At 33.4% G+C, this 26,521-nt stretch overlaps 3 protein-coding genes and 1 long non-coding RNA gene across 10 annotated transcripts; 2 read left to right on the top strand and 2 right to left on the bottom strand.

Annotated features, from left to right (window-relative positions):
• Nucleotides 1-901: 901 nt before the first annotated feature.
• Nucleotides 902-6,958, bottom strand: LOC18587376 (serine/threonine-protein kinase GRIK1-like). The gene is made up of 12 exons (XM_088810676.1): nucleotides 6,729-6,958; nucleotides 4,764-4,936; nucleotides 4,429-4,503; nucleotides 4,300-4,344; nucleotides 3,631-3,705; nucleotides 3,363-3,450; nucleotides 3,093-3,217; nucleotides 2,110-2,205; nucleotides 1,758-1,824; nucleotides 1,463-1,578; nucleotides 1,302-1,380; nucleotides 902-1,212 (listed from the first exon to the last, which is right to left on the bottom strand). The coding sequence occupies exons 2-12, from the start codon at nucleotides 4,932-4,934 to the stop codon at nucleotides 1,103-1,105; spliced, it is 1,047 nt and encodes a 348-aa protein (XP_088666802.1). The 5' UTR covers nucleotides 4,935-4,936; nucleotides 6,729-6,958; the 3' UTR covers nucleotides 902-1,102.
• Nucleotides 6,821-15,335, top strand: LOC18587378 (protein trichome birefringence-like 4). Of its 6 annotated transcripts, none has more exons than XR_016028862.1 (8): nucleotides 6,821-7,707; nucleotides 7,985-8,177; nucleotides 8,313-8,506; nucleotides 8,591-8,749; nucleotides 8,833-9,208; nucleotides 10,795-11,019; nucleotides 11,506-11,575; nucleotides 15,217-15,333. XR_016028862.1 is itself a non-coding variant. In XM_088810675.1 (6 exons), exons 1-5 carry the CDS (start codon nucleotides 6,821-6,823, stop codon nucleotides 9,206-9,208), a joined length of 1,809 nt encoding a protein of 602 aa, XP_088666801.1. In that variant the 3' UTR covers nucleotides 15,217-15,335. The 6 variants fall into 6 exon arrangements, 2 of the variants coding, with proteins under 2 accessions (XP_088666801.1, XP_017984633.2); XR_016028860.1 differs by lacking the exon at nucleotides 15,217-15,333 and adding an exon at nucleotides 12,616-12,834 and having other exon boundaries at nucleotides 10,865-11,019; XR_016028859.1 differs by lacking the exon at nucleotides 15,217-15,333 and adding an exon at nucleotides 12,616-12,834.
• LOC18587377 (uncharacterized) lies at nucleotides 15,319-17,978 on the top strand. The gene is made up of 5 exons (XM_088810542.1): nucleotides 15,319-15,452; nucleotides 15,865-16,015; nucleotides 16,148-16,276; nucleotides 16,522-17,631; nucleotides 17,940-17,978. Coding segments are annotated over exons 1-5 (1,431 nt in total). The 5' UTR covers nucleotides 15,319-15,450.
• A 346-nt stretch (nucleotides 17,979-18,324) lies between these two features.
• LOC148760572 (uncharacterized) lies at nucleotides 18,325-20,820 on the bottom strand. Of its 2 annotated transcripts, XR_016028864.1 has the most exons (3): nucleotides 20,360-20,820; nucleotides 19,758-20,251; nucleotides 18,325-18,576 (listed from the first exon to the last, which is right to left on the bottom strand). It is a non-coding gene; the product is annotated as an uncharacterized LOC148760572 (long non-coding RNA). The 2 variants fall into 2 exon arrangements; XR_016028863.1 differs by lacking the exons at nucleotides 19,758-20,251; nucleotides 20,360-20,820 and adding an exon at nucleotides 19,340-19,740.
• Nucleotides 20,821-26,521: the final 5,701 nt, after the last annotated feature.

Genomic DNA, 26,521 nt, shown 5'->3' with positions numbered 1-26,521 from the left:
GGGGAATAATAATTAAAGAAATAAATTTTTTTATTACATTATTACCTTATTACCCTCATACAATTAGGAAATCACCATTGTCATGGAGCTCAAGGTCACCAACTCAAGAACATGAAACTTACAAGTAATTCTCATGTTCAAGTGCTTAGATCAAATATGTTAGCTATTTTGTGATTGAGCAAAACATTTTTTTTTTTAATCTTTTGGGCATTGTACTCTTCAAGAAATTTGTTATTCATTGTTCTTAGTAATGAAAATGAGTATTCTTTAATCGATATTCACGAGTATTTAATTTGATTATATATATAAGATGAGTATTTTACATTGAATTTTGAAATAAATTCAAATATTAAAATTTATACTCGTTTTGGATTTAGTTAGGATAAAGGTATCACCTCTTAGTTATTCCATATCCAAATCTAATCATGAATATTTATTTATTTTTTTATAATTTAAAATTATTGTTTGAGATATTTTTATAATAATTTATTATTTTAATTTTAATTTTAATGTTCTTTGCATTTATAGATTCAATTATTAATGAATTATATGAATGTGAATTATGAAATATAATTATTATGGGTATAATTTCGAATAATTAAGTACATATTAAGAGGTTAATAAAATTTTTTTTGCACAATCGAATATTTAAATGGATTCAAGGATAAGGAATTCGGGTATGAATTTGGGTAAAAAAATTTCAAAAATAACTGCATAGTTATAGAGTTCAAATACTATAAGTTTGGAGTAAAGTATTTCAAAATTACTAATTACCTTCTCCATTGACAATCCTAATTACTCTCGTCGAAAATAATTAATGTAATATTTAATTTAGTTCAACATAATCATATACATTTTAAATATCTTTTCCATATATTTATATTATATAAATTTATAAAAATAAAGTTAATTACGTATCTGGTATTGAAAAAGAAAAATGGTACAACCTACAAGAACATATTAGTCCGCCGTCGGGTGTCACAAGACAAGCCGACGAGAATTAATGGTGTTAGAATTTGAGTTTAACACTATTTCAATTTATATATTTCACTATAGTTCAAGAACAAAATGTATTATTAATTAATTAAACATGGAAAAGGTATCAAACACCAAGCCTGCAGCAGCAGGGGCACCTTGGAAGGACCATAGCACCCTCTTTGACCACCCAAGGATGCTCAGCAACAATGTCTAAGGTTATTCGCAGCTTAGGGTCTGCATATCAGAAACAAAATTCTACCAATGAGACCTACTGTTTTTGGACATTGTAAGAAATAAAAAAAGCATGGAGAAACATAAATGACCTTTGCAGAAAAGGTCTTGGAGCAGATCTTTGAGCATTGGATCTAGTTCCTTTGGGAGTAATAAAGGGCTGTTTACAATCTGCAACAATGATGAAGTTAGAAATGCTGCAGAAGTGGAGCAAGGTAATATAAGCAGGAAAGTGGTGGGAAAAGATTTTTACATTGTTGTAAGTCTCAGGTAAACTATCAGCAAGAAAGGGGTAGCAGCCTACCACCATGTAGTGCAGGGTAACACCTGTAGCCCATATGTCTGCTGCTTTTCCATGATAAACTGTACCTGTTACCAATTGTAACAAAGATTTCAAAAGTGTAATAAAGTTCATCCTTGAAATTTATCCCATATTTATCTCTTAAAAAATTCTTTTGGTTGTCCGTGGTGAAGTTTCTTGCATAAAGTCTCTTTTGAAGGAGTTTCAGTGAACAATTTTGAACCATATTAATGTACATTAAACATACCAAAGCAGCACTCAGGTGGAGTAAAAGCAGGAGTTCCAGGGCATCTCCAGAGCTCATCATTGTCATCCTGCAAAATGACAGCTTGTTAGAAGAATGAATCTCTTTCCTAGATAAAAACAGAAACATTTCCATCTGTGATACAGCTTCTCACTGCGTAAACATATGCTGGTTGAACAATGTTGTTGACCTGTCAACATTCCTTTTCTGTTCATAACATGTACATATAAGATTATCTGAGGATTATATTATAGCTTTCAATTCTGAATCATTTTCAGTAGTGAAGGACCATATTGGTTGTAGTCTAAGGGTATGCTTAATATCTTCTATTCTCAAAAATGAGCATCTAATTTACCTCAAAAGCCTGGCTCACACTGAAATCACCAATTTTCACCCTCCCACTTCTAGTGAGCAGAAGATTTTCGGGCTTGATATCACCATGAATGATATTCTGTCACAGTAAGCAAGGTAAAAGTTTTTAGCTGAAGTCACATATGTAGGAGCAATAAAAGACATTAAAGTTTAAGAAAAGATAATCAATACATTAGCTTTGTATTATACCTTAACTTTTGACTGAACTTGATCGTATAATAGTCACTGAGCTGAAAGTACTAATGACAAGAATTTAAGACAGATAATCGGGTTGTCATATCTGGTGAGACTGCATTTGTGAGACTGTCACAGCCCATGCTTGCAAAGCTCTAATGACTTTGAAAGAGCTTTGAACATGAGACAATGAAGAGTCTGTGACACACACCATTATCTATGGCATGATATCCAGTTTATAGTTTCACTAGATATAATAATATGAGACCGGAACAAATTATTGATACATGCTAATTATAAACAAGCTAAGAAAATATAACAGATTCTATGAGAACTATTATGTCCATTAGAATGAGTTACAATCCATCAAGAAATTCATGCTTACCTGTCTCCAAGTTGTTTAAAAGGGAAAAAGAAAAACTTTTAACAGTAAGAACCTCAGTGTTGAGTCAGTTTTTCATAGACCATAGTTTAATGCAATCTGCAGAAACAATCCTTGAGTCCAAATTGTTTCATTTTGATTAAGTCATAAAACCAGTAGTTTTCTATGATCATCACGAAATAGGAAGCTGTATTTGTTAATTTCTTGGGTTACTTGTAACATTCACCACTTCAGGTATCATCTTTTCCCAAGCACAAAGCATAGCATCACAAATTGCCTTGAACATCTAACTGTTTAGCCAGTTTCATAAGTCACCACTGGCACTAAACTTTAGTACTTTTTCCATTTTCAGATGGAAGATGTCTTAAAACTATGTTGCTTGGTAGTTGGTTCGCCTAGAAAAAACTTACATGACTATGCAAATAAGTGAGGCCTGCGATTATATCTTTGAAGTACCCTCTTGCAGTTGTCTCATCAAGGTGTCCTTGTATTTCAGAAAGGTTTCTTATGCCATTACCTTCGACATACTCAAGCACTGCAAAATTACAAAGATTCATATATATCAAGAATAAAGAACAAAACCAGAATCCAAAAAAAAAAAAAAAACTCCACCATGCATATTTTTTGTTCTGGATAGAACTTCTTCTGTAAAACCTAGAAGTGCAAAGGGATGTTGATACCCATATAGAGATAATCAGATTTGGGGTCATCTATTACTTCAACAAGGTTCACTATGTTTGGATGATCCAACATCTTCATTATTGAAACCTGTAAAAGGATTTAGTTTCATCACTGGCAAGTTCAAAATGGAGCAAATATTGGAATTTCAAAGGTTATCACAACTTTAAGATAGAAAAGTGCAATAGGGAGTTCAGAACAAAGATTAAGCCTGTAAAGCAAAGATAATTAGGCGCAAACTTGTTTGTTGCATGTAAAAATGCACCTTACCTCTCTAAAAACATTGGTCATAGCTGTTTCAGACAGTGTCACACGCACCTTGCACAATCTAGACTTGCAGATTTTCTGCAATAAACAACAAAGTATATCAGCATTGTCTGGAACTGATAAGATAATTACATAATCACATAGGCAATCTATTTTTGACATCAACATGTTCAAGAAATGGGGAAAAGAAACCACATCAAGCCTTGAAAGGCTGGTAAAATAAAACACAAACTCTTTTCTGTCATCTATAGCAACTGATCCCCACACCATATTTTAGAGCCATCGTTGTGGAACCTGGCTATATCATTAAGACCAGAAGTCATTTGATGCATTCTTAATGTTAATCGAAGATTATAGTTAAATTTAGATAGTGCTATGCATTTCTTCTATCAGATATCAATGAGAAGTGATATTTCATTAGTCCCATGCTGCAAATCTTGATATTAACTGTCCATGGCTACATAAGAACAATGTAACTACTGCTAACAGACAAGTAGATTTACATAGCATGATGTTCAATAAGATTTCTAAAACTTACTTGTATGTATATCAGATAATTTTTTAATACTAGAGACGAAATTCAGCTTGAAAAGTAACTTACAATTTTAAGCAATAATGAACAGATTAATACTGGATAAGGTATCTTATGGAGTAGATAAGAATGATAGCTACCTTAATAGCATATGGGGTTCCATCATTTTTGTTTCGATACAATACCTGCACCGAGTCAGCAGATTGATTATCACTGCTTATGCAAAAAAGCATCTAACCAAGCCAAAAACCATTATGATACATTCATACCACTTTTCCATAACTTCCATGACTAATCTTTTGCTCTTTTACAAAGTCATTGATCATCTTCTTCCCATTCACATGCTACATTTCAAAAGACAGAATATGGTGAGTATTCAAACCTAACTTTGCTACAATTGGCTAAAATACAAAGTGCTTAAAGGTAAAAGAATGTCCAAAAATCTCTAAATAATAATAAGACAATTCTAAATACAATGATGTAGTAGGCAAATTTGGTGATTTTTTTTATGTAACTCTGAATGAAAGAAAAACAATCCTGCATCACTGCTATATTATCAGAACTATTTTACATGTTAAAAGAAAAGATGTTTCAGAAGAATTACCTTGGAAATTTTGATGGAAGTAGTTTCTGTTACAGGGATCTTCTTACAAGTTTGATTCTTCCTTGGCATGTTTGTGATTGGTTGCTTTCTGTCTCTACCAGCAAATAAACTTCTAGACCAGACCTGCTCATTGGAAATATCTTCTGCATTGCGTTGCACACCATTGTCCATATCTAGAGAGAAGCAACCGGATGTTGGAGTGATCAATAACAATGGCTCCTTGGGATTCCGGTGAATCACAAGCAAATTGCAGTTATTTATCAATGTTCATATTAATCATATACTTGAGAGAAAAACCAATTCGACACAGGTTGTAGAAGTTAACTTTTCTGAAGAGGGTTTCAAGTACTTATGTATCGGAGAGACAATGATGCTAGATGAACAAACTCTTTCAATGGGGATAACCAATTAGACATTGGGATAAACAACCTAAAGAAATGACAAAAACCTACCGCCGCTCTCAATATGCTTCATAGAGGACTTGAAAAATCTAAAATGAGTAAATTAACAAAGTTGAAACAAATCAGAAGTTGGTAGGAATATAGTAAAAAAATCAGTTAGATATATGGTCAAGATCCCTCATTGGGGAACTAAAAACAGGTCTAAGAAGCTCAATAAAAATTAATAAAGTTTAAAGGATGAAACAGGACAAACCGTAGTTACCCCACCCTCCATGGATGGGTTGCCAATCAAAAAAAAAAAAAAAGAAAACAGTATAAACCATACTTTCAACATTGTGATTGAGTGTTTGACTGGTAGCTAAACATCTGGACTAATTTTAGCCATGAATTTAATACTTTCTTGTTAGTAAAAATCATGGGCCACCACCAAATTTTCCCAACTTAGTTATCTGCAAATCAGGAAATGATTGTACAACCGTCTCATTGAAGAAATCTTTTTCGTGTTTCTTTGTTCTTCCTAGTGGTTTTATTAACTAGATGATCTTTTCAGCTTCATCTGCACTAAGAAACTAAATCCTAGAGCCTGCCAAACACGAATCTAGATGCAATTAATTTATTTGTGTGCAAGGAGATTAAAGAAATATATATATTAATGAAAGGGCAGAACAATTTACATGTAACTAAACAATTACAATAATTTATAGCTAACCAACTAAACACTGATAGGAGATCAGTTTTGGGTTTATTAGATTAGATCCTTCCTTGTACAGTAAAGCTCATCTGTTGCAATATTACAGAGTACAAACATTTTTCAAAACCTCTTTTAATATGTAGAAACCAAGGCAGGAAAGGGAATTATAACTGTTTTCTATAGACTTGGATGTTGGATCCAACTCAGATTTTTCAAGGAAAGAATGTCTTGTGTTGCTGCATACAAATCACAAAGGTCAAAGATTAATTATACCAAGTATTTCACTTGGGATCCCGAAGTGGTTTACCTATGTCACCCATGTTGAATATAATAGTAGAAAGTATTTCAGAAGTATGTTGTTTGAAGTTTTTTCAATGAAATCCATGGAATCTTGCCTAATTTGTTAACCAAATTATTATTAGCAGTTCAACTATAACTAAGGGAACCTGGCATGGCTGTCCCCCTTTTCTGGTTGAGGCTTGGCTTTGACTCAGCTTGCCTCTACTTTTTCATGGTCTAACTCTAGGTTTTACAATTGTAGGATCATTCGCTCTTGCACTTTATACAGTTAATAGTGTGGCAGGCTTACCTTCCGGGGATATACCATCTGGCACTTTGTACATTCAACTGTAGAATATACCATCTGGCAGGTTTAAGCTCCTGGGATCATCCGGACATTAAGTAATAAGTCTAACTGCATTTTTAGACACGGAAGGCAATAATAGAGGTGGCGGAAGGAGAGCATATACAGTTGAACTATTACTCTATCAGAACAAGAGTCCTACACCTGGTCCCACGTCAGGTAATTTTTTTCCAGATTTCCATGTTGCAATTACAAGTATTAGATCAAGTTCTTACCAGGTTTTTACTTACTGTAGCACTGGATTATGCAAAATAAAAGACACTGATCTTGATGCAAAGCTGAAGGCCTTTCACCCTGTCTCTTTCCTCTTCTGGTCCTTGCAATGGCTGATGCAAAGTACCCTTCATCAACTAAAACAGAAACAAAGAGAACAACATTTTCACTTTTCGCCACAAGGAAAACAGTGACTTTTGCTTTTACTTTCACTTCTGTATTTGTTGTTGGTTTCACCACTTTGTTACTCCTCAACCCTTCTTCTTACTCCTCTCCTTGGCTCAAAACTTTCCTCCAAACTTCCTCTTACAGATCCCACTTTTCCTCTCTTTTCTCTCACTTTCTTCCCAACTCTTCCCAATCCAATTACTACCCCCTTCCTGCTTCTCAACTCCGAGACAACCCTATTCAGATTTCGCAGGAAAATGAAAGATTTCGTGGAAAAAAAGATTGGTCTTTATCAAGTGAAAATAACAGTGGAGGCCCGTTTCAGATTTCTCCCGAAAGCGAGGATTTTGGTGGAAACGATGAGTCTTTTTCCAGTGAAGTCAACAGTGGAGGGTCAAAGATTCCTTTCGAGGGTAATGCTTTTAACACTCATACTGTTACTTTCTCCCAAGAACCCAATCACACGTCACAAAGTTTCAATGCTAATGCAACCAACAGTCCTGGCAGTTCTTCTCAGACTTTGGATATTATAGAAAGCGGAAAAGAATTAAAGGAAGGGATTTTAGAGAAGGGGAGGGTGTCTAGCAATGTGACACTGGATGGAAGCAGTGATGAATTTCTTGAGAAGTTGAGAAAGGGGAATTTTGTGGATATAATGAGTCATTGTAGAATATTTGATGGTAAATGGGTGAGAGATGATTCTTACCCTCTTTATGCCCCAGGTTCTTGTCCTCATATTGATGAGTCTTTCAATTGCTTTCTTAATGGTAGGCCTGATAGGGGGTATGAGAAATACAGATGGCAACCCAGCGGATGCAACATGCCAAGGTAATTTACCAAGTGCTGGTATTTAGATTTACATTTGTGTATACGTTTATATGTAAATGAAATCGTGCTAATTTCTATCTATTTTGGTAGTAGTTACATATTGAGACTTGGTTTCTTGACCATGTTAAGGAGTGCAAAAGCTGTGCAGGGTGTCTTCATATTCATATGTAATTATAAACAATATTTGGTGGATGTGATCGTTTTTTGTACATGTCTATTTTATTTATTTTTGGCTTTTACTGTAGTCAGATTGGTTTTGGGTGGACTTGTGTTGCAGGTTGAATGGCAAGCATATGCTGGAATTATTGAGAGGGAAGCGTGTAGTTTTTGTTGGTGACTCACTTGGTAGAAATATGTGGGAATCTCTGGTTTGTGTCCTTCAAAATTCAGCTGAGGAGAAAAGCAATGTTTTTGAAGACTCTGATAGGCATGAATTGCAAACAGAGGGTTCTTACTCCATTTTATTCAATGTATGTTTGTCCTTTATCCTTCTCTTTTGATGTATGCTACTTGCAGTCAGATGCTTTTCTTTCCTGCTTAAAGAGATAGAGAACTCTTTTTCTTGCATTTAATTTGTTACTAATTTTGGATGGATGGATGAACAGGATTATAATTGCTCTATCGAGTACTTCCGATCGCCATTTCTAGTTCAAGAATGGAAATCACTTGAGAAAAATGGATCAAAGAGGGAAACACTCCGACTTGATATGATGGATAAATTATCTTATAAGTACAAAAAGGCAGATGTTCTCATCTTCAACACAGGACATTGGTGGACTCATGAAAAAACTTCCAAAGGGTAATGTTGATGCCACCTATTTGTCCATGTTGTTGATAAAATAATCTTAAGTGGAGAAGCTCCTAACAGTTTAAAAATTTGCAGGAAGGGTTACTATCAAGAGGGTACCACTATCTATGACCGATTAAATGTTAAAGAGGCATTTCGAAAAGCTTTGACTACATGGGCAAGATGGATAGATACCAATATAGATCCTATGAAGACCCTTGTTTTCTTTAGGGGCTTTTCTGCATCACACTTCAGGTAAATTGAATGCAAAATATGTCAAGTTAAACCCCTAAGATAGGGAAACAGAGTACCTTTTAATTCATTTTGCTTGTTCACAGGGGTGGAAGATGGAATTCTGGTGGTCAATGTGATGGTGAAACAGAACCTATTACAAATGAGAAGTACTTGAAGAAATATCCATCAAAAATGCGAATTTTTGAGTCAGTGATAAAGGGTATGAATAAACCAGTATTGTATCTTAATGTTTCGAGAATGACTGGTTTCCGGAAGGATGCACATCCATCAATATACAGGAAGCAGAACTTAACAGAGGAGGAGAGAAGTTCACCAACAAGAATCCAGGATTGTAGCCACTGGTGTCTCCCTGGTGTTCCGGATACTTGGAATGAACTGGTTTATGCTCAACTCTTTGTCAAACATAATCAACATCAGGAACAACTTCTGCATCAAGAACTACAACAGAGAAGGGCATAGGTAAAATTAATGCAATTTAAGTTTGTAAATTCTTGTTTATTCACTAAATTTATCTAGATCGATTAGTATATGTTTATTTCTCAGTGAAAAGTTTACTTCCAAGGGAGAAGTGTAAAATGATACTATTCTTTGGATGAAAAAAAGGTAAGAATACATAAAAGCTTTTGTCAATAGTTGGCTGTAAGGTTCTTCCTACCCAATTACACTCATTTAGCCTCTATTTGCTAGCAGCCTATAAGGCTCTCATGATTTTGTTATTGAAAGTAATATTATGGTTAGTTATCTTTTATAATATGAGCTGCAATCAGTTTGTATCTCTTATAAAAAATATGTTTACTTACAGTACACAAATCGTTAATGAATCTTTGCCTGATTCTTTATGAATTTCGCTGCTAGAACAGAGGTCTGAATAAATTGGGCCTGTATTTTATTTGGAAAGTGATATCTATTTGATCTGTATGCTTCTGGATTTGTGTTAAAGATCTTTTAACAGTTTGGAATTACAATGCTAGAGATGGATATCAGTTGAGATTATGCTCTTTTAATATAGTGAATTCGATCCCAAAGGTGGGTTTACACCTTGTTCTATCAGCCTCCTTAATGTCACTCTAATGTAATATGAATCATCCAGGCTCTATATGGTTTTGGTGAGATTTGAAGAAGTTTCTGCTTGTTTGTTATCTTGTTTCTGTTTTCTTTGGTTTCTTGATAATTAAACTGAGCTAGAGAATGATGACCAATACCATATAGAGCTAACAGATCAGTACTGTTCTTGAGGCCAATGGCCGACACCTCAGATTTCAGTTCACTAGAGGTGAAATTGGACTGAGGTTGAAGTGTTGAATATGAATTATTTGTCAAGAAACTGAGTTTCTTTGTGTTATAAGTTAAAAACATCTGTATTGTGCTAGACTTTTTTATCATTTTGGGATATGCAAAGACTAATTTCAGATTTAAAGGGGAAAAGGGTAGGTATGATCAAATATGATCAAACAATCTGCATGAGTAAACAGGTTAGAGACACGAAACAAATTGTTCTGATTTGTATCACCACAATGTACTGCATTATCTGTCAACCAAAGGAAGTATGGGGAAAAGAGGCCCATCTTTTAAATCTTACTATAATTTCAGTTGCTTGCCTTGGATATTTCAGCTCTTATGAGGAGGAAAACATGAGCTCACTTTATGGATTAAGTAAAGCTTAAATGGGTAAACAAATTTGTCATCCCTTCAAGTTGTCACCTCAGAGATTAATGCATCATTCTTTACTATTCATGGACTAGAATTCAGTTTTACTTTTCCAACTAATTGTCATCAGCTCCTCAAACTACATTGTCGTTGGTCATCGTCAGTAGTAAGCTATCTAGAGCTCTCTAGGGTTGTCTGTGCTCTTTCTTCTCCACTAACTTGTTCTGGTTGCTCGTTCCTTTTCCATTTTCCTTAGCACTTTGTGTCATATCATTTGCCCTTATTCCCTCCATCTTCCCTTTTCACCATTGATTTACCCAAAAGCAATAAATATTTAAAGTGATTCTCCCTTAATATCAATTTTATAAGCAATGTACAAATTTGGCATCTGGCTGCAGGAACATGGAATCTTCTAATCTGACAGAAAAGTTATTTCGAATCCAATTCCCTAACGCATTTACACTCTAGGAAATTAGGCTAGCCAGAGTAGCGAGTAGCTCCTTGCTGGTATAAGAATGTTAATGCAAACTCAGCAGTGAAGGAGCAATATACATCAACTCATGGCCAGAGCCGCAATTGCTTCTTGAAAATGGATAAAAACTGTCATGCACCTAGACCAACAGGTTTCTCCACAATCTCAAACTTTTTTCTTTCTGTTTTATCTGTTATTTTGCTCTTGGCTCATCGTTTTGGTGGTTAATTTAATTCTATACCTCATTGTTTTCTTACATTTTTTTGGATATAGTGCTATGTTACATGGACTCAGGATAGAGGGTTGGATACGAGTACATAATGTTAATTTTTAACCAATTTTTACCGAAATTTTGAGAATCCAAGCATTATATATTCATATCAATTTAACTGATTCAAGAATTTTTTTAAAAAAAATTTAGGTGATTCAAGATAAACCGAACACGAATATGTTAAGGGTAAAGGGTGTAGTGGGCTAATACTGTTACAGCTTTAATAGTGGCTGCCCTATCTTTCCTTCCATGGTCTTTCTGCTTTGTTCTTGTTTGCACCAGTCCCCTTTGTTTTATGCTTTTCCCAGGCTAGTGGCTAGTTGTAGACTTAGTTGAAACATTTCCGTTTCTGACATATCTAAACAGAACAATTGAAAGTGCAAGGAAGGAATTCCCCTCATGAAGAATCCAGGACAAGAAGATTTCTTACACGATGGTAAGTCTAGTCTTTTATAATTACTGCCGAATTTATGTGTCCACATCAACTCAACCCCAGGTCTTCAAACCAATTTTGTGTAATGTGTATAACTTCTTCTAGCTTTTCTTTCAAAATCAACAACCATATTTCCTAAACATGTTTTTTTCAAACTATTATGTATATACACACTGTAATATTAAACAATTCTCTCTTAACTTTTCTTCAAAATTACCAATAAATTTTTATTAAAGGCTCATTTTAGGATTCGACTTATTATTTGTTAACGTAACACTTTAAAAAGTAGTTGAAATATTTAGAAAATTTTAAATAAATTTTCATTCTTTATTAGGTTCAATCAAGTTTTTATATTTTTATTTTAAGTTAAATAAAACTTTATGATTAATGGTTTTTTTTTTAATTGAGAGAAGGAGATTCGAACTTTACTTTTTAAGTAGAGATTATGCACCAATCAATGAGCCAAATGCTTAAGTGCACCTTATGATTAATGGTTGACTACTATTGTTAGTTAAAATATCATTTCTCATTTTAAATCATATGGTATTGACATATCATAATCGATTATAACGTGTTATGATAAAATGACATCATGACATGACTATATGATATTTTCATTTTCCATGTCAACACTAAGTGAGTATAAAATTGACAAATGACATTTTAATTAATGTTAATTAGTCAATCGTTAGTAATAAGGACTTATTTGATCAAAAATAAAAATATAAGAACTTGATTGAACGTAATAGATGAATAAATGTTTATTTAAAATTTTTTGAGTAGTTTAAGTACCTTTTTTTCAAACATTATACCTATTTCATTTAAATTAAAATGCAACATTTTCTATTTTTTCCATGTAAAAAAACATGATAATAAAAATTAGTAAATGGTCACTACTAAAATTAAAAGATTCAGATACATATTTATTGAAGATTACCTTGTGTAGTTACCATTAGTCCTGTTAACCATAATTGATTGATAATTGATTTTGTAACTAATTCAAAACCAAATTAATTATATTTGGCCTTCAACTATATGTGCAGTCTCTATGCCTTGTGCTGCTGCTAGTTGTGGGATGCTTGCTTTGATCTATGGAATAATTAAGGAGAATTCACATAACTTTCGATTGTAATATTTGTTTAAGAAAATAGCAAATCACTTTGTATTTGTATCCAAAAGAATGTAACACAAAATAATATTTGTATTTTCTCTTTTAATACACAAAAAGGCTTGTTTCTGTTGAGTGGTTTATAAGCGTAAATCACAATATAAGCTTTATCTTTAAATTAATTAATAATTGAGTTGTAATAAAAACATTATTTAGAAAAAGAAATTGTTTAATTATTGTGAGAATATGACAGTAAATACTGTTTTAATGATTTTACTAATCTTTCGTACGTTAAAATAATTTAATTAAGACATACGTTTTTAAGGAAATATTGTTCTCTTTGTCTTTCAAGAAATGGAAAAGGGTCGAAGAAAATTGTACTCATCATTAAACATAAAACGTTGCTTCATATATTCATATGTTTATTTATAGATTAAAGTATACAATTAGTCTCTGTATTCTAACAAAGTGGTAGATTTAATCTTTATACAATAATTTGTAAAAATTGAATCATGTATTTTTCAAAATCGACAATGTTAATCCAATATGTTACAATTTTTTGTTATTTATGCTCATATGACATTTTCTTGTTCATGTGATATTGAATATATATAATTATGTGTTAATGTTGACATGACATTTTTTTTTATTTCACAACATTATTTTCACAGCTTTAAATTATAATTATAAAAATTTAATTTTTTTTATCTCACAACACTCTTTTTCTAAATCTTGTTTAAAACTTCGTTGTATTTTTTATCTATTTCTTGTCCAATCTTGTTTAAAACTCGTAGTTCACTTTGAATAATTTCATGTTCGTACTTATAAAATCTATATCAGTGTTTGGTCATGTCATTTCAGTATTACTATTGCATCATTTGTGAAATGTTCCATCATCATTATTATGCCATTAGATTAAATGTTATATTAGCAAAAAACTATCATATCAGCATGGATAATAAAAAAATTTAACATATTGGACTGACATTATCAATTTTAAAAAGTATAAAGATTTAATTTTCATAAATTATTGTAGAAGAACTAAATTCACCACTTTATTATAATTTAAAGACTAATTTATATTCGATATTAACAAATTTAAATTAAACGTTTCTAAAAGATGTGTAAAATCGTAAAAGAAGTATTATTATTAAATAACTTTATGCTTTATTAGGGAAAACCAATGTTGTTTCTTGATGACATACTTTTCCTTTATCCTCTCTTCTTTTCCTTCTTTAATTAATTTACATATTTTTTAAATAAGAAATAATAAAATATTCATTGACGAGGCAGCTTAAGGAAACTTAAAAGTGACTTCTTTGGGCAAAAAGAAGTCATTCTCTAGCATTAAAATTGGAATTGTTTCTTTACTTTCATTCAAAAAGAACATTCTTTAATTAGAGAAAAAGCAAACTCAAGCACTAATTTATTAATTTAATGAAAAGCAAATATATACCTTGTCTGTTTCTATCACTCAAAAAAGGGGTTGTTCTTTTACATAATAGTATGAGAAGTAAGGGGAGTTGAGATTCCATCCTTGGATCTCAATCCTTTTAATTAAAGAGGAAAACAAATCCTAAGTGGAGCCCCAGTTACTAAGAAATCATTATTCTTTTCCTTTATTTGGATTGCAACTTTACTTTTAATTTATGATATTATATATATAAAAGTATGCTTCTTGAAAAATCTTTGGAAGGATGAAAATTGATATTTGTATTTATTATATTTTTAAATTGATATGTTAAAATTTTTAATTTTTATTATTAAATATTAATACGATTTTCTAATTTGTGATAAGAATTCTATTGCATCAAATGACTATCATTAAAAATGTTATTGTAATAAATATTAATAAGATTCATCTAAGTTTTTAATTTGGAATAAGCATTATTTTAGAATGCTTCTTAACTTTAGATTATATTATTGTACTCAAAAGAATGTAACATGAAATCCATGGTCTGCTTGCCTTTTCAATGGAAAGTCATGGGATTTAATTCAAATTCTTGATTTGATCAAGAAAGGGATTATTTATAATATTCTTTATAATATTGTGTTTCCATCACTAATCAAGAAAGGGATTGTTCCTTTAATATGAGAAGTAAGGGAGTTGAGATTCCATCCTTGGATCTCAATCCTCTTACTAATCTTGATTGCCTTTACATATAGGCTAAATTGTTATACAATAATCTTTGTTCTATCTTTCTATCCATCGCTTTGTTTATCCATTTTCTATCTTCTTTGATATGGATATCAAACTTGATTTTCATGGCCATCACTTGTACTTCCGCAATCTGAAGAATAATGCTTTGAAAAAATACTGTAATGCATGTTTAAAGGAAATCTCGAATACAGCCAATACTTATGGACTTGACGGGTTTGAGTATCTGTTCCATGAATCATGCGTGAAAGAATTGCAACATCTGCCTCTTGAGATTATTCACCCTCTCCACTCGCAGCACCATCTTCAACTAAAATTCTCGGCAGACGAGAAAAGTTTCATTTGTGATAAATGTTGGTATATTTCTGCTTTCTCCAGATACTCGTGCGATGAATGCAATTTCAATCTGGATTTAGCATGCGCTTCTTCAACTAATGATCTATTACTTGAAGAGAAGTGGCAGAGACTTAAAGACGGCAAGAAAAAGGAAATTCAACATTACTGCCACCTTCACAAGCTGGCCATCTTCAAATATAGGAAGATAGGAGCAGATGACTACAATTGTAGTTGGTGTGGAAAGCGTCTATCAGAAGTGTGCTATGGCTGTGTAAAATGTAAGTTCTTCCTTCATGAGTTGTGTAGGGATAAGGTACAGAGAACACTTTATCATCCTTTTCATCCTTCGCACCCTCTTCGCTTGCACTCCATATTCGGCAGCCGTTGCAATGCTTGTGGAAAATATTTTTATGGTACAGAAGATTATGGGACTGCTAACTATTGCTGCCTAATATGCAGCTTTTTCCTTCATTTTCACTGTGCTAAACTCTTACCCACCCTTAGAGCAAAGTGTCACGACCACCCTCTCACTTATTTCAATATCATGAGATACGAATGGAGAAGTCGTTTTCGTTGTCATGTCTGTAAAGGGTTTTGCGATGATAATTTCTACCGTTGTGTGCAATGCGATTTCAGCGTCCATCTTTTTTGTGTTCCAATACCATCTTCAATTAAACATAGATATCACAGGCATCCACTCACTCATATGGACAAGATTAATGAAGATGATTCTGGAGAATATTATTGTGATGTTTGTGAGAATGAAAGGAATCCAATGGATCATGTTTATTGTTGTGAAGAATGCACATTTACTGCTCATGCTGATTGTGTCCTCAATGAGGTAATAATTGTTTGCATTACTTTGCCTAGTTACTTGCCACACCCTTCCCCTTTCTCATGTTTAACAACATACATATGTTTTTGTCTATTTGATACGTCTTGATGTGATAGTGATAAATGCATGTTTCAATAGGATAAAATTTCATCTGAGAAGGACGTCTCATCCTCGGTTCCTCAATCCATTTATAGTAACACTTTGTTAGTGGACGAAATGGAGCATAATGAAGTGATTGATGCCATCCACACTCCTCGGCAACTTCTGGTTTGTTAATTTGCAACTTTCATTGAATATATTTTGCTAACTTCATTAAAATTAGGAAGAGTTTAGACTCCACAAAAAGAATTTCAACTTAAATTAAATTCAATATTAATTTTTATTTAAAATTAGATAGATATGTTACAATTTATATACATTGTACCTGTTATGTAGAGAAATATATATATATATAATCTTTAAGAAAGGAGCTTATTCATTATTTGATTATTCACATTTCTCTGTAAATGCAGAATAAATTTATCTTTCATGAACACTCCATGAGATTCTATGAAGTTACTGAAAAGTTAAAGAAAAATCAATACTGCGAAGCTTGTCGTATGGTAATTAGTGGTCCTTATTACATGTGTGAAACATGCTCAGATGATACAGTCACATTTCAATTTCCAAAAACAAGGTACTACCTACATGAAAAATGCGCTACATTACCACTTGAGATACAATTCCCTTTTCATTCCAGCCATCGTCTTGGCCTCTATAATTCTCATTTCCCTAACATTATATGTGATGAGTGTAGAGAGGTATGTTTTGGCTTCTTTTATAGTTGTAATGAGTGTGATTTCAAGCTCGATGTGAAATGTGCTGCTCTAACAGCTCATAAAACTGGTGTTTCGCAACTTAAAGAGATGGAGAAAGTGGTCGAGTTACACCATTTCACACACCCACATAAGCTTGTCCTTGTCAATTTTATTGACCCTTCATGGACAGCAAATTGTCTCGTTTGCGGCGCGCGAATCTTTGGTCCAGTCTATTTGTGCCCCAACAGCAACTGCACCTATCAAGCTCATAAATCTTGTCTTGAATTACCACAAAAGATTCAAGTCCCATTTCATTTGGAACACATGTTGACTTTTTTCAGACCAGAGAAATCATATGACTGCTATGCTTGCCATTTGAGCATGAGCATGCACTTTTATATATATAGTTGTGAACAATGTGGCCTTAAACTCCATCCTTCATGTGCCAATTCATTAAGGCGGCCTCTAAACTGTGTATCCCACGCGCACAATCTTTATTATTTTGGGACAAATTTTCAGCTACACTTTGGAACATATAGTGAGCGTCCCTTTTGTCGTGTATGTGAGAAACCTTGTACAGGAGCCTTTATTCGTTGTCTAGAATGTGCCATCAATTTTCACTTGGATTGTGTACCCATACCTCGTATTGTTCACTCCAAACGCCATGTTCATCATTTAAGTATGAAGGATTCATTTCTTGAAGATGATTCAGGAGAGTTTTACTGCGATATTTGTGAGAAAGAAAGATGTCCAAATGATCATGTATATTATTGTGAAGAATGCAACGGTTTATTTGCCGTTCATGTAGAATGCGTGCTTACTAAGGTAAGTTTACATCTATAACTTTTTTAAATTGAAACATTTAATACTTTTTGCTCAAACATAGCTCTAAACTTATTTGGAAACTTTAGAATCGAATAATCAAAATCTATGAATATGAATATGATTTCAAGTTTTCAAAGCAAAATATAATGAAATTAATTATTTTCATGCTCCATACAAGTGCATATAAAAATATGCACATCCATTCATATTGTTAATAAAGGAATTTATTAGTGTAACCATTTTGAGATGATATAACATAATTAGTTAAGTCCTCGTTGTGAGACTAATATCTTAATTTGTTTTAGCAGGTTGAAGATTATACAACAGTACTTATGCAATCCCAATAGGTTTGGAGTTAGACTTTGAGAAGAACTCTGCCCAGGTAATAATAATTTTAATTCTCATATGAATTAGTTTTGTTTTAATCTTAACAGCAATTTGTGAAAAAAGAAATTGAACCACCTTAATAATGATAAAAAAAATTGCCTTTAAAAATAAATAAATATCTATATAGAGATGATTAATGAATGTTACCTGCTATCTCTCATCCTATAAACCTCGTCTTTCACTTCTCTTTTTAATATTCAAATTTAAAATTCCTAAATTAAAATTCTTATTTAAATTGCTTCAGTATCTATAATTTATAATGATTGTTTAGGTAAAAATCTTTTGTTATTGAATTATTGGTGAAAGTAGAGAAATCTTTTGATCACTCCATTAACGTTGCAGAGGAAGACAGAAAGAATTGCTGAGAAAAATAAGAGAATTGAAAAGGCAAAGGCAAAGTATCAGAAGCTCCTTACACAGAGATTGAAGGAGCAGAAAGAATGTTGTATGGAGGGGTTGTTCTCTTCTTCTGACCAATCCTGTTGCCCTGATTGTGGAGATTGGTTTTAAGCCATGAGTTTCGTCCGCTGTGAATGGCTATGCTGCTGCTGTTCGTTTCTGTTGGTGGAAAGTTATGTTGTTACTCGTTTAAGTTGCGTTGTATCTCGTTTGGATTAATAAAATCTCCAGTTTGATCAAGCAATTTATATATAGTAATACTAAAGATAAAGATATTATGCATGACAGCCTTCAAAATTCAAACACCACGTCCTTAGTAGGATAACTAGCAAATATTCAACAGTGTTTGGAACTGATAAGATTATTACATAATCACAAAGGCAATCTATTTTGACATCAATATGTTCAAGCTATTGGGAAAAGAAACCACATCAAGCCTTGAAAGACTGGTAAAATAAAATACAAAACTCTTTTTGTCATCTAAAGCAACTGATCCCCACACCATGTTTTAGAGCCATGGTTGTGGAACCTGGCTATATCATTAAGACCAGAAGTCATTTGATGCATTCTTAATGTTAATCAAAGATTATAGTTTAATTTAGATAGTGCTATACATTTCTTGTATCAGATATCAATGAGGAGTGATATTTCATTTAGTCCCATGCCGCAAATCTTGATTCCATGGCTACATAAGAACAATGTAACTACTACTAACAGATAAGTAGATTTACATAGCATGATGTTCAATAAGATTTCTAAAACTTACTTGTATATCACATAACTTTCTAATACTAGAGAAGAAATTCAGCTTGAAAAGATATTGAACAGATTAATACTGGATAAGGTATCTTATGGAGTATATGAAAACGACAGCTATCTTAATAGCATATGCGGTTCCATCATTTTTGTTTGGATACAATACCTGCACTGAGTCAACAGATTGATTGTCACTGCTTATGCAGAAAAGCATCTAACCAGGCCAAAAACGAGTATGATACTTGCATACCACTTTTCCATAACTTCCCTGACTAATCTTTTGCTCTTTTACAAAATCATTGATCATCTTCTTCCCATTCACAGGCCACATTTCAAAATACAGAATATGGTGAGTATTCAAACCTAACTTTGCTACAATTGGCCAAAATACAAAGTGCTCAAAGGTAAAAGAATGTCGAAAAGTCTCTAAATAATAATAAGACAATTCTAAATACTATGATGTAGTAGGCAAATTTGGTGATTTTTTTATGTAACTCTGAATGAAAGAAAAACAATCCTGCAACATTGCTATATTATCAGCATTATTTCACATGGGAAAAGAAAAGATCTTTCAAAAGAATTACCTTGAAAATTTTGATGGAAGTAGTTTCTTTGACAGGAATCTTCTTACAAGTTTGATTCTTCCTTGGCACGTTTGGGATTGATTGCTTTCTGTCTGCTCCAGCAAATAAACTTCTAGACCAAACCTGCTCATTGGAAATATCATCTGTATTGTCTAGCACACCATTGTCCATATGTTCTAGAGAGAAGCAATTGGATGTTGGAGTAATCAATAACAATGGCTCCTTGGGATACCGGCAAACCATAAGCGAATTGCAGTTATTTATCAATGTTCATATTAATCATTACACTTGAGAGGAAAACCAATTCGACACAGGTTGCAAAAATTAACACTTCTGAAGAGGGTTTCAAATACTTATGTAGCAGAGAGACAGTGATGCTAGATGTACAAACTCCTTCAATGGGGATAACCAATTAGACAATGGGACACGCAACCTAAAGAAATGACAGAAACCAACCACAGCTTTCAGTATGCTTTATAGAGGGCTTGAAAAATCTGAAATGAGTAATTAACAAAGTTGAAACTAATCAGAAGTTGGTAGGAATATCCTATAAAAATCAGTTAGATAAACATCTAGACTAATTTTAGGCATGAATTTAATACTTTGTTGTGAGAAAAGATCTTGTGCCGCCACCAAAATTTCCCAACTGGGTATCTGCAAATCAGGAAATGTTTGTACAACTGTCTTTTTGAAGAAATCATTTTCGTGTTTCTTTGTTCTTCCTAGTGACATTGACAGTGGACTGAGTATCGGTCGGCGGAAATCGAGGAACCGATCGGTGCCAACGGTTCTCAACCAGGTGGTTGGTGCTGGTTATCTCCTCAGTTTCTTTAGTCAGTAAACACGATTGATCAGCTCGATTCTCTGCGAGGAAACCTTGCCCCGAAATCGATCAAAAAATCGACAATTTTTTTAATATCTATAAAATGGGAAAAAATAACATTATTAGTTGTCAAGAAAATAGCAATTTTCTGGGAAAAAATAGATGAACAATTATAGAGGAAGAAGAAGAAAGAAATCGAGAGAGATGTGAGAGAAAAACTATCAGGCACTAAAGGACAAAAGACGCCCACACATTCTATTAAATCATGTGCCTTTTGTTTTTATACACAAAGGAGAGAAAGAGAAAATGACAAAAAATAAAAACAACTGGCTATACCAAAATTACCAAAAATATTTTGCGTTGGAGAGTGCAAAATATTTCTTTCTGACAGCTCACGAAATCAGAGGAAAAATTGATATGACATAGTTTTGCTAATTTGAAGAATCATTTAGAGATATGAAAAACGACATTAGTAATATACTAAACGGCAAGGCATTTAAATGAGACATTTGTAAATCACGTGCTTTTCTTCTTCTATGAACCTCAGCTACAAAACTAGTGCAGTACCTTCCTACCAGAAACAAAAGCCAATATTTCAACACACCCCCCTTGGATTTTGTTTTGCAAACTCCAATTTCCTTCCTCAACCACAAGAATCTTTCTTTGTTTAAATTCTTAGTAAATATGTCAACAAGCTAAGCATCAGATCCACAGTGTTTAAGCTGAATCTCCTCATCCTTTACAGCTTCACAAATTGTGTGAAACTGCACCTTGATGTGCTTGGTTCTCCCATGATTTACTGGATTTCTGGCAATTGAAATTGTAGATTGATTGTCTATGAACAAGGTAGTCCCCTTTTCCTGCTTGAATCCCAAATCACACAGAATTTTTCTAAGCCAAATAGCTTGATTAGCTGTTGCTGCTGCAGATATATACTTAGCCTCAGTAGAGGATTGAGCAACTACCTTTTGCTTCTTGGAGATCCATGAAAAAACCCCACTTCCAAACAAAAAACAATAGCCTCCAGTACTCTTTGAGTCATCAATGCTCCCTGCCCAATCACTATCACAATAATCAACAAGTTCATTGTCGTTTGCCTTGTCAAACTTCAATCCATAATCTACTGTATTCTTGACATATCTAAGTACTCATTTGGCAGTTGTATAGTGAATCTGAGATGGCTTCTGCATAAGGCAAGACAACAAACTTATTGAGAACATGATATCTGGTCTTGAGGTAGTTAAATATAATAAACTAACAATCAAGCTTCTGTAAGATGTGCCTGCAGCATCTGGAGCCCCATCATCTTTGCTCAACTTACAGTTTGTAGCCAAGGGAGATTCCACTGCCTTACAATTTTCCATATGGAATTTCTTCAATAATTCTAAAGTATACTTGCTCTGGTGAAGGCAAATATAGTCTGAATCTTGTATAAATTGCAACCCCAGAAAGTAGTTCATCTTTCCCAGATCAGACATCTTAAATTCTTTTTTCAGCTTCTCTTTACAGTTCATTAAAGTTGACTCATCTGTCCCAGTAAGCAACAGATCATCAACATATAAAGAAATTATTACCTTCACTGATTCAATAGGATTATAAACATAAAAGTAGGCTCACTTGCACTCTTGCAATACCCTTTTAAAGTAAGAAAATTGTATATCCGAGCATACTAGGCTCTAGGAACCTATTTTAAGCCATACAGAGCTTTGATTAGTTTACAGACCTACTCTTCATTACCAGGTTCAATAAAACCTTCAGGCTGATGAACATAAATATCTTCAATGAGATATCCATTAAGGAATGTTGACTTCACATCAAGATGCTAAATCTTCCACCCTTCTTTGGCAACTAGTGCTGTTAACAATCTGATTATATCAAGTTTGGTTACTGGGGCAAAAGTTTCCAAGTAGTCAACACCATAGATCTGTTAATAGCCTTTCACCACAAGTCTAGCTTTCAGTTTATTAATCGAACCATCTGCATTGAGTTTAGTTTTATAAATCCATTTCACTCCAATAATATGTTGATCTGTTGGTTTATTAACTAACATCCAAGTCCCATTCTTTTTAATCATTTCCATCTCTTGATTCATAGCTTGGACCCATCTGTCATCTTTCACAGCTTCAGTGAAGCTTGCCAGCTCAATAATAGCCACACTACATCTAGCATATATTTCTTGCAAAGATCTAGTTCCTCTCACTGCTAGGCTTTCATCTTCTATATTAGTTTCTTCATCAAATTCTTCTGGCACTCCATCCTGCAGCAGATTATAATTCCCAGTGTTTTCTACCATAGATTTCTCCCAATCCCAAATTGCTCGTTCATTAAACCGTGTATCCCTGCTGAGGAAAATTCCTTTGGTTTCAACATTATATAGTTTGTAACCTTTGATAAGGTCACTATAACTGATCAGAATAGCAATAACACTCTTTTCATCAAGTTTTGATCTCTTCTCATCAGGAATTTTTGCATAACAGACAGATCCAAAGATCTTTAAGTGTTCTACAAATGGTTTTCTTCCAAACCAACTCTCATAGGGAGTTGTCTACATTAAGACTCTTGTCTAAGATATATTCAAAATATAGTTAGTAGTGTTAATTGCTTTTGCCCAAAAATTTTTAGGTAGCTTCTTCTGAAATAAAAGGCATCTAGCCATTTCCAACAGTGTTCTATTCTTCTTTTCAGAAATCCCATTTTGCTGTGGGCTATGTGGGACAGTTAATTGGTGAGCAATACCAAAGTGTGTCAGATACTTCTCAAATTCTGCACTAGTATCACTCCTTAGTATCTTGATAGTTTCAGTTGCCTAATTCTCTACTGTATTTCTGAATTTCACAAAGTTGCTCAAGACTTCAAACTTGGCCTTCAAAAAATAAACCTAACAATACCTAGTCAGATCATTAATAAAAAACAGATAATACTTACTGCCTCCAAGAGAATGAGTCTTCATAGGACCCCCTAAATCTGTGTGAATAAGCTCCAACATAGCTGTAGCTTTCCAGCTTCTCTGCTTTGGAAAAGGTACCCTACATTGCTTCCCATATTAACAGATCTTGCACACTGTATCCGGTTTAGCTATCTTGGGTAATCCAGTGACCAATTCTTTAGTTACCATGGTTTGAAGAGAACTAAAGTTCACGTGTCCAAATCTGTTATGCCACAGCTCAGAATCATTAACACAGCTAAAGAAAGCATGATCAGATTGTTGCCAATCTATAGGATAACACTTGTTCCTTATTTCCACAGTAAGTATTTCTTCTCCTTTAGGATCAAAGATTGTGCAAAATTTATCTTTGAACAAAATAGCATAATTATTTTGAGTCAATTGTCCAACACTCAATCAATTTTGATTGGCATCAAGTACAAAGTAGACATTTGAAATAAACTTCTTGCCTTGCTGAGTCTCAACTGCTACCGTCCCCTTGCCAAGAATCCTTAGAAAAGAGCCATCAACAATCTCAACCTTTGACCCATAGCTCCTATCAAGAGTAGTGAATTGACTCTCATCACTAGTTAAGTGATTAGAGCAGGCATTATTAATCAACCATAGGTCTTTCTTCATTGATTTAGTAACCTTTCTAACCATAAACAAAACTTCTTCTGAAGCTTTTATCTGTTCTTCAGCGATTGCAGCTTTGCCCTAAGCTTGAGTGGTTTTGTTCTTACAGACTTTCTCAACATGTCCTAGCTAGTTACAGGACCTGCACTTCCCATTAGGCTTGTACCAGCAAAATTTTGCTGAGTGAGTTCTTTTCTTGTAGTGTGGACAGGGAGAATACTTAGTTTTTTGTTTACCAGGCTTATCATCTACAGCTTTCTTTCCCTTCTCCTTTCTCTCCGAATCATTTTTCTTAGAATTGCTACTTGTTTTCAAGTGTTTAGTTTTAGCTACTAAGGCATTATATACTGAGGTCTTCTGCCTATAAGCACTCATTTGCTCTAATCCTTATAGAGAGTTTACCAGCTCCTTCAAAGTAACCTGTGACATATCCCTTGAATCCTCCAAAGAAGAAATCTTGGATTCATACCTCTTGGGTAGGCTCACCAACATTTTGTTTACCAAACGTTCTTCAATATTCTTCCTCACATGTAGAAATAGAAGACTTATTACATGATATGAACTTTTTTGTGTAAGAATGACACGCCTATTATGCGCACTTCGCACTTAGAAATCCATCCTGATATAATAAAAAATGGATGATATTGCCTTTCTTAGTTCTAGAGTTGATGGGATGAATAGTAATTCTAGAATTCATTTGGGGGAGATGGAATTGGGAATATTATATGCTGGATGATTAATGGCCTTTTGGCTCTTTTCTTTTTATGAAAGGAATAAGCAAAATAAAACCAATGTTGTACTCAAAATAAAAAAAATACAAATTCCATATTGTTTAGGGCCCAAAGATTAGCTAAATCTTTAAACCAATAGTTGTTTTTCCTTCAATTAAATTTCTTTCTTTTACCTTTTCAACTAGTGTTTCATTTCCCTCTTGTACGTCCTCAGGTCGAGTAAGATCCCAATACTGCTTTTTAAGGTTTCAATTAAATGAATGTTGACTGCCATAGATTTCTTTTCCATGGCAGCAACCATTGATTTAAATTTAAATGGCCTGCTTCTGAGATTAGACATACAAGTCAAACATGCATGTATGTCTTGATAGTCGTCAACCTCAAACTTGATACATCTTGACAATTCATTCAAATGAGAAACAAGGAATGCATAAAAATTACAAAGTAAAAAGGAAACGGAAAAAGTTGGCATCTGTGAGCACATTGAATCTGCTGCCAGCTTCTCCGAATGCAAGCTTTTGCTGTCAAAATTGTGATAGAACAGGTGGAATTTCTATCTTATTTCCACCATTAATTGATGATATTGAAACTACGTGCATGATATGATATTGATGTAATATCCATATTCATGAAATGTTGGTTCTAAACAATGGAAAAGCAATAACCAAAAGTCCCCCAAAAGAATGGAATATTCTTGATTTTCTATCGACTTGATTAATTTTTTTTGTTTGAAAAGCGAGCATCATTATGCCTCATAAGCCCATGGATGCCATCAGAAGTCTGAGGCTAGTAGCCAAAGACTCCCATGGCATACTGTTAAAAAGCTCGGGCAGTGAAGAGACTGTACAATTGACAAAATATGGCTGCTCAGGGAGATTTTGGCAGCTTACACATGATCAGAACCTAAGCAAAATAATAAGTTCCAGTTGCCTAAGATGGACTTGGCACAGGAGTACAAGAAAAAAATACCTTAAAACATAACATCCTACGGACTTGATTAATTATTCCTTTCATTTATCCTAACAAATCGTACCTGAATGTATAATAATAGATGAGAGAGATGGAGATTAATGAATGGAATAAATTTTAAAATTTAAATGATAAAATAAATTTACATATGTGACAGATAAATACTTATTCGCAAAAAAAAATAAAAATAAATAATGATATGCCTTTGCTTTTTATAGAATTAATATATATATTATATTATTTAATCATCGCATGAGTTGTTATCTTAAATTCATAATATCATCGACTGGATCAATGATTTTATATATTAAATAGATGTAGATGAATGCATGCATCCATTTTTTTCATATTATAATTTTAAATTACGTGAAAAGTTGAATCTAGGAATTTAAAAAAAAAAAATTAGATAAGCATAATCGCAACCGTGTAATAAAGAATACAAGAGATGAAGTCTATCTTGTGCCACCAATCCACATTGGATTGCAAAAAGGGCATAATGTCTTTGAAGCGATTCTGCACTTTGGTTTCATGTACAGTAAAAATGGTATGGCTTCTCTGACCTACAGTTCATGGAGAACCAGATTCCAAGATAAGATTTACAAGGAAAGTAGCAGCCGACCTGGAATATCAAGAATTCGCCATCTAGAATGCTTACATAAATATGCCTTGAATTGCAGTCTAT

The sequence above is a fragment of the Theobroma cacao genome, chromosome 10 (assembly GCF_053813885.1).
Source record: "Theobroma cacao isolate CCN51 chromosome 10, ASM5381388v1, whole genome shotgun sequence".
Classification (NCBI taxonomy): Eukaryota; Viridiplantae; Streptophyta; class Magnoliopsida; order Malvales; family Malvaceae; genus Theobroma; species Theobroma cacao.
The sequence above is the reverse complement of the archived record's forward strand: the minus strand, read 5'-3'. Positions and strand labels throughout refer to the sequence as shown.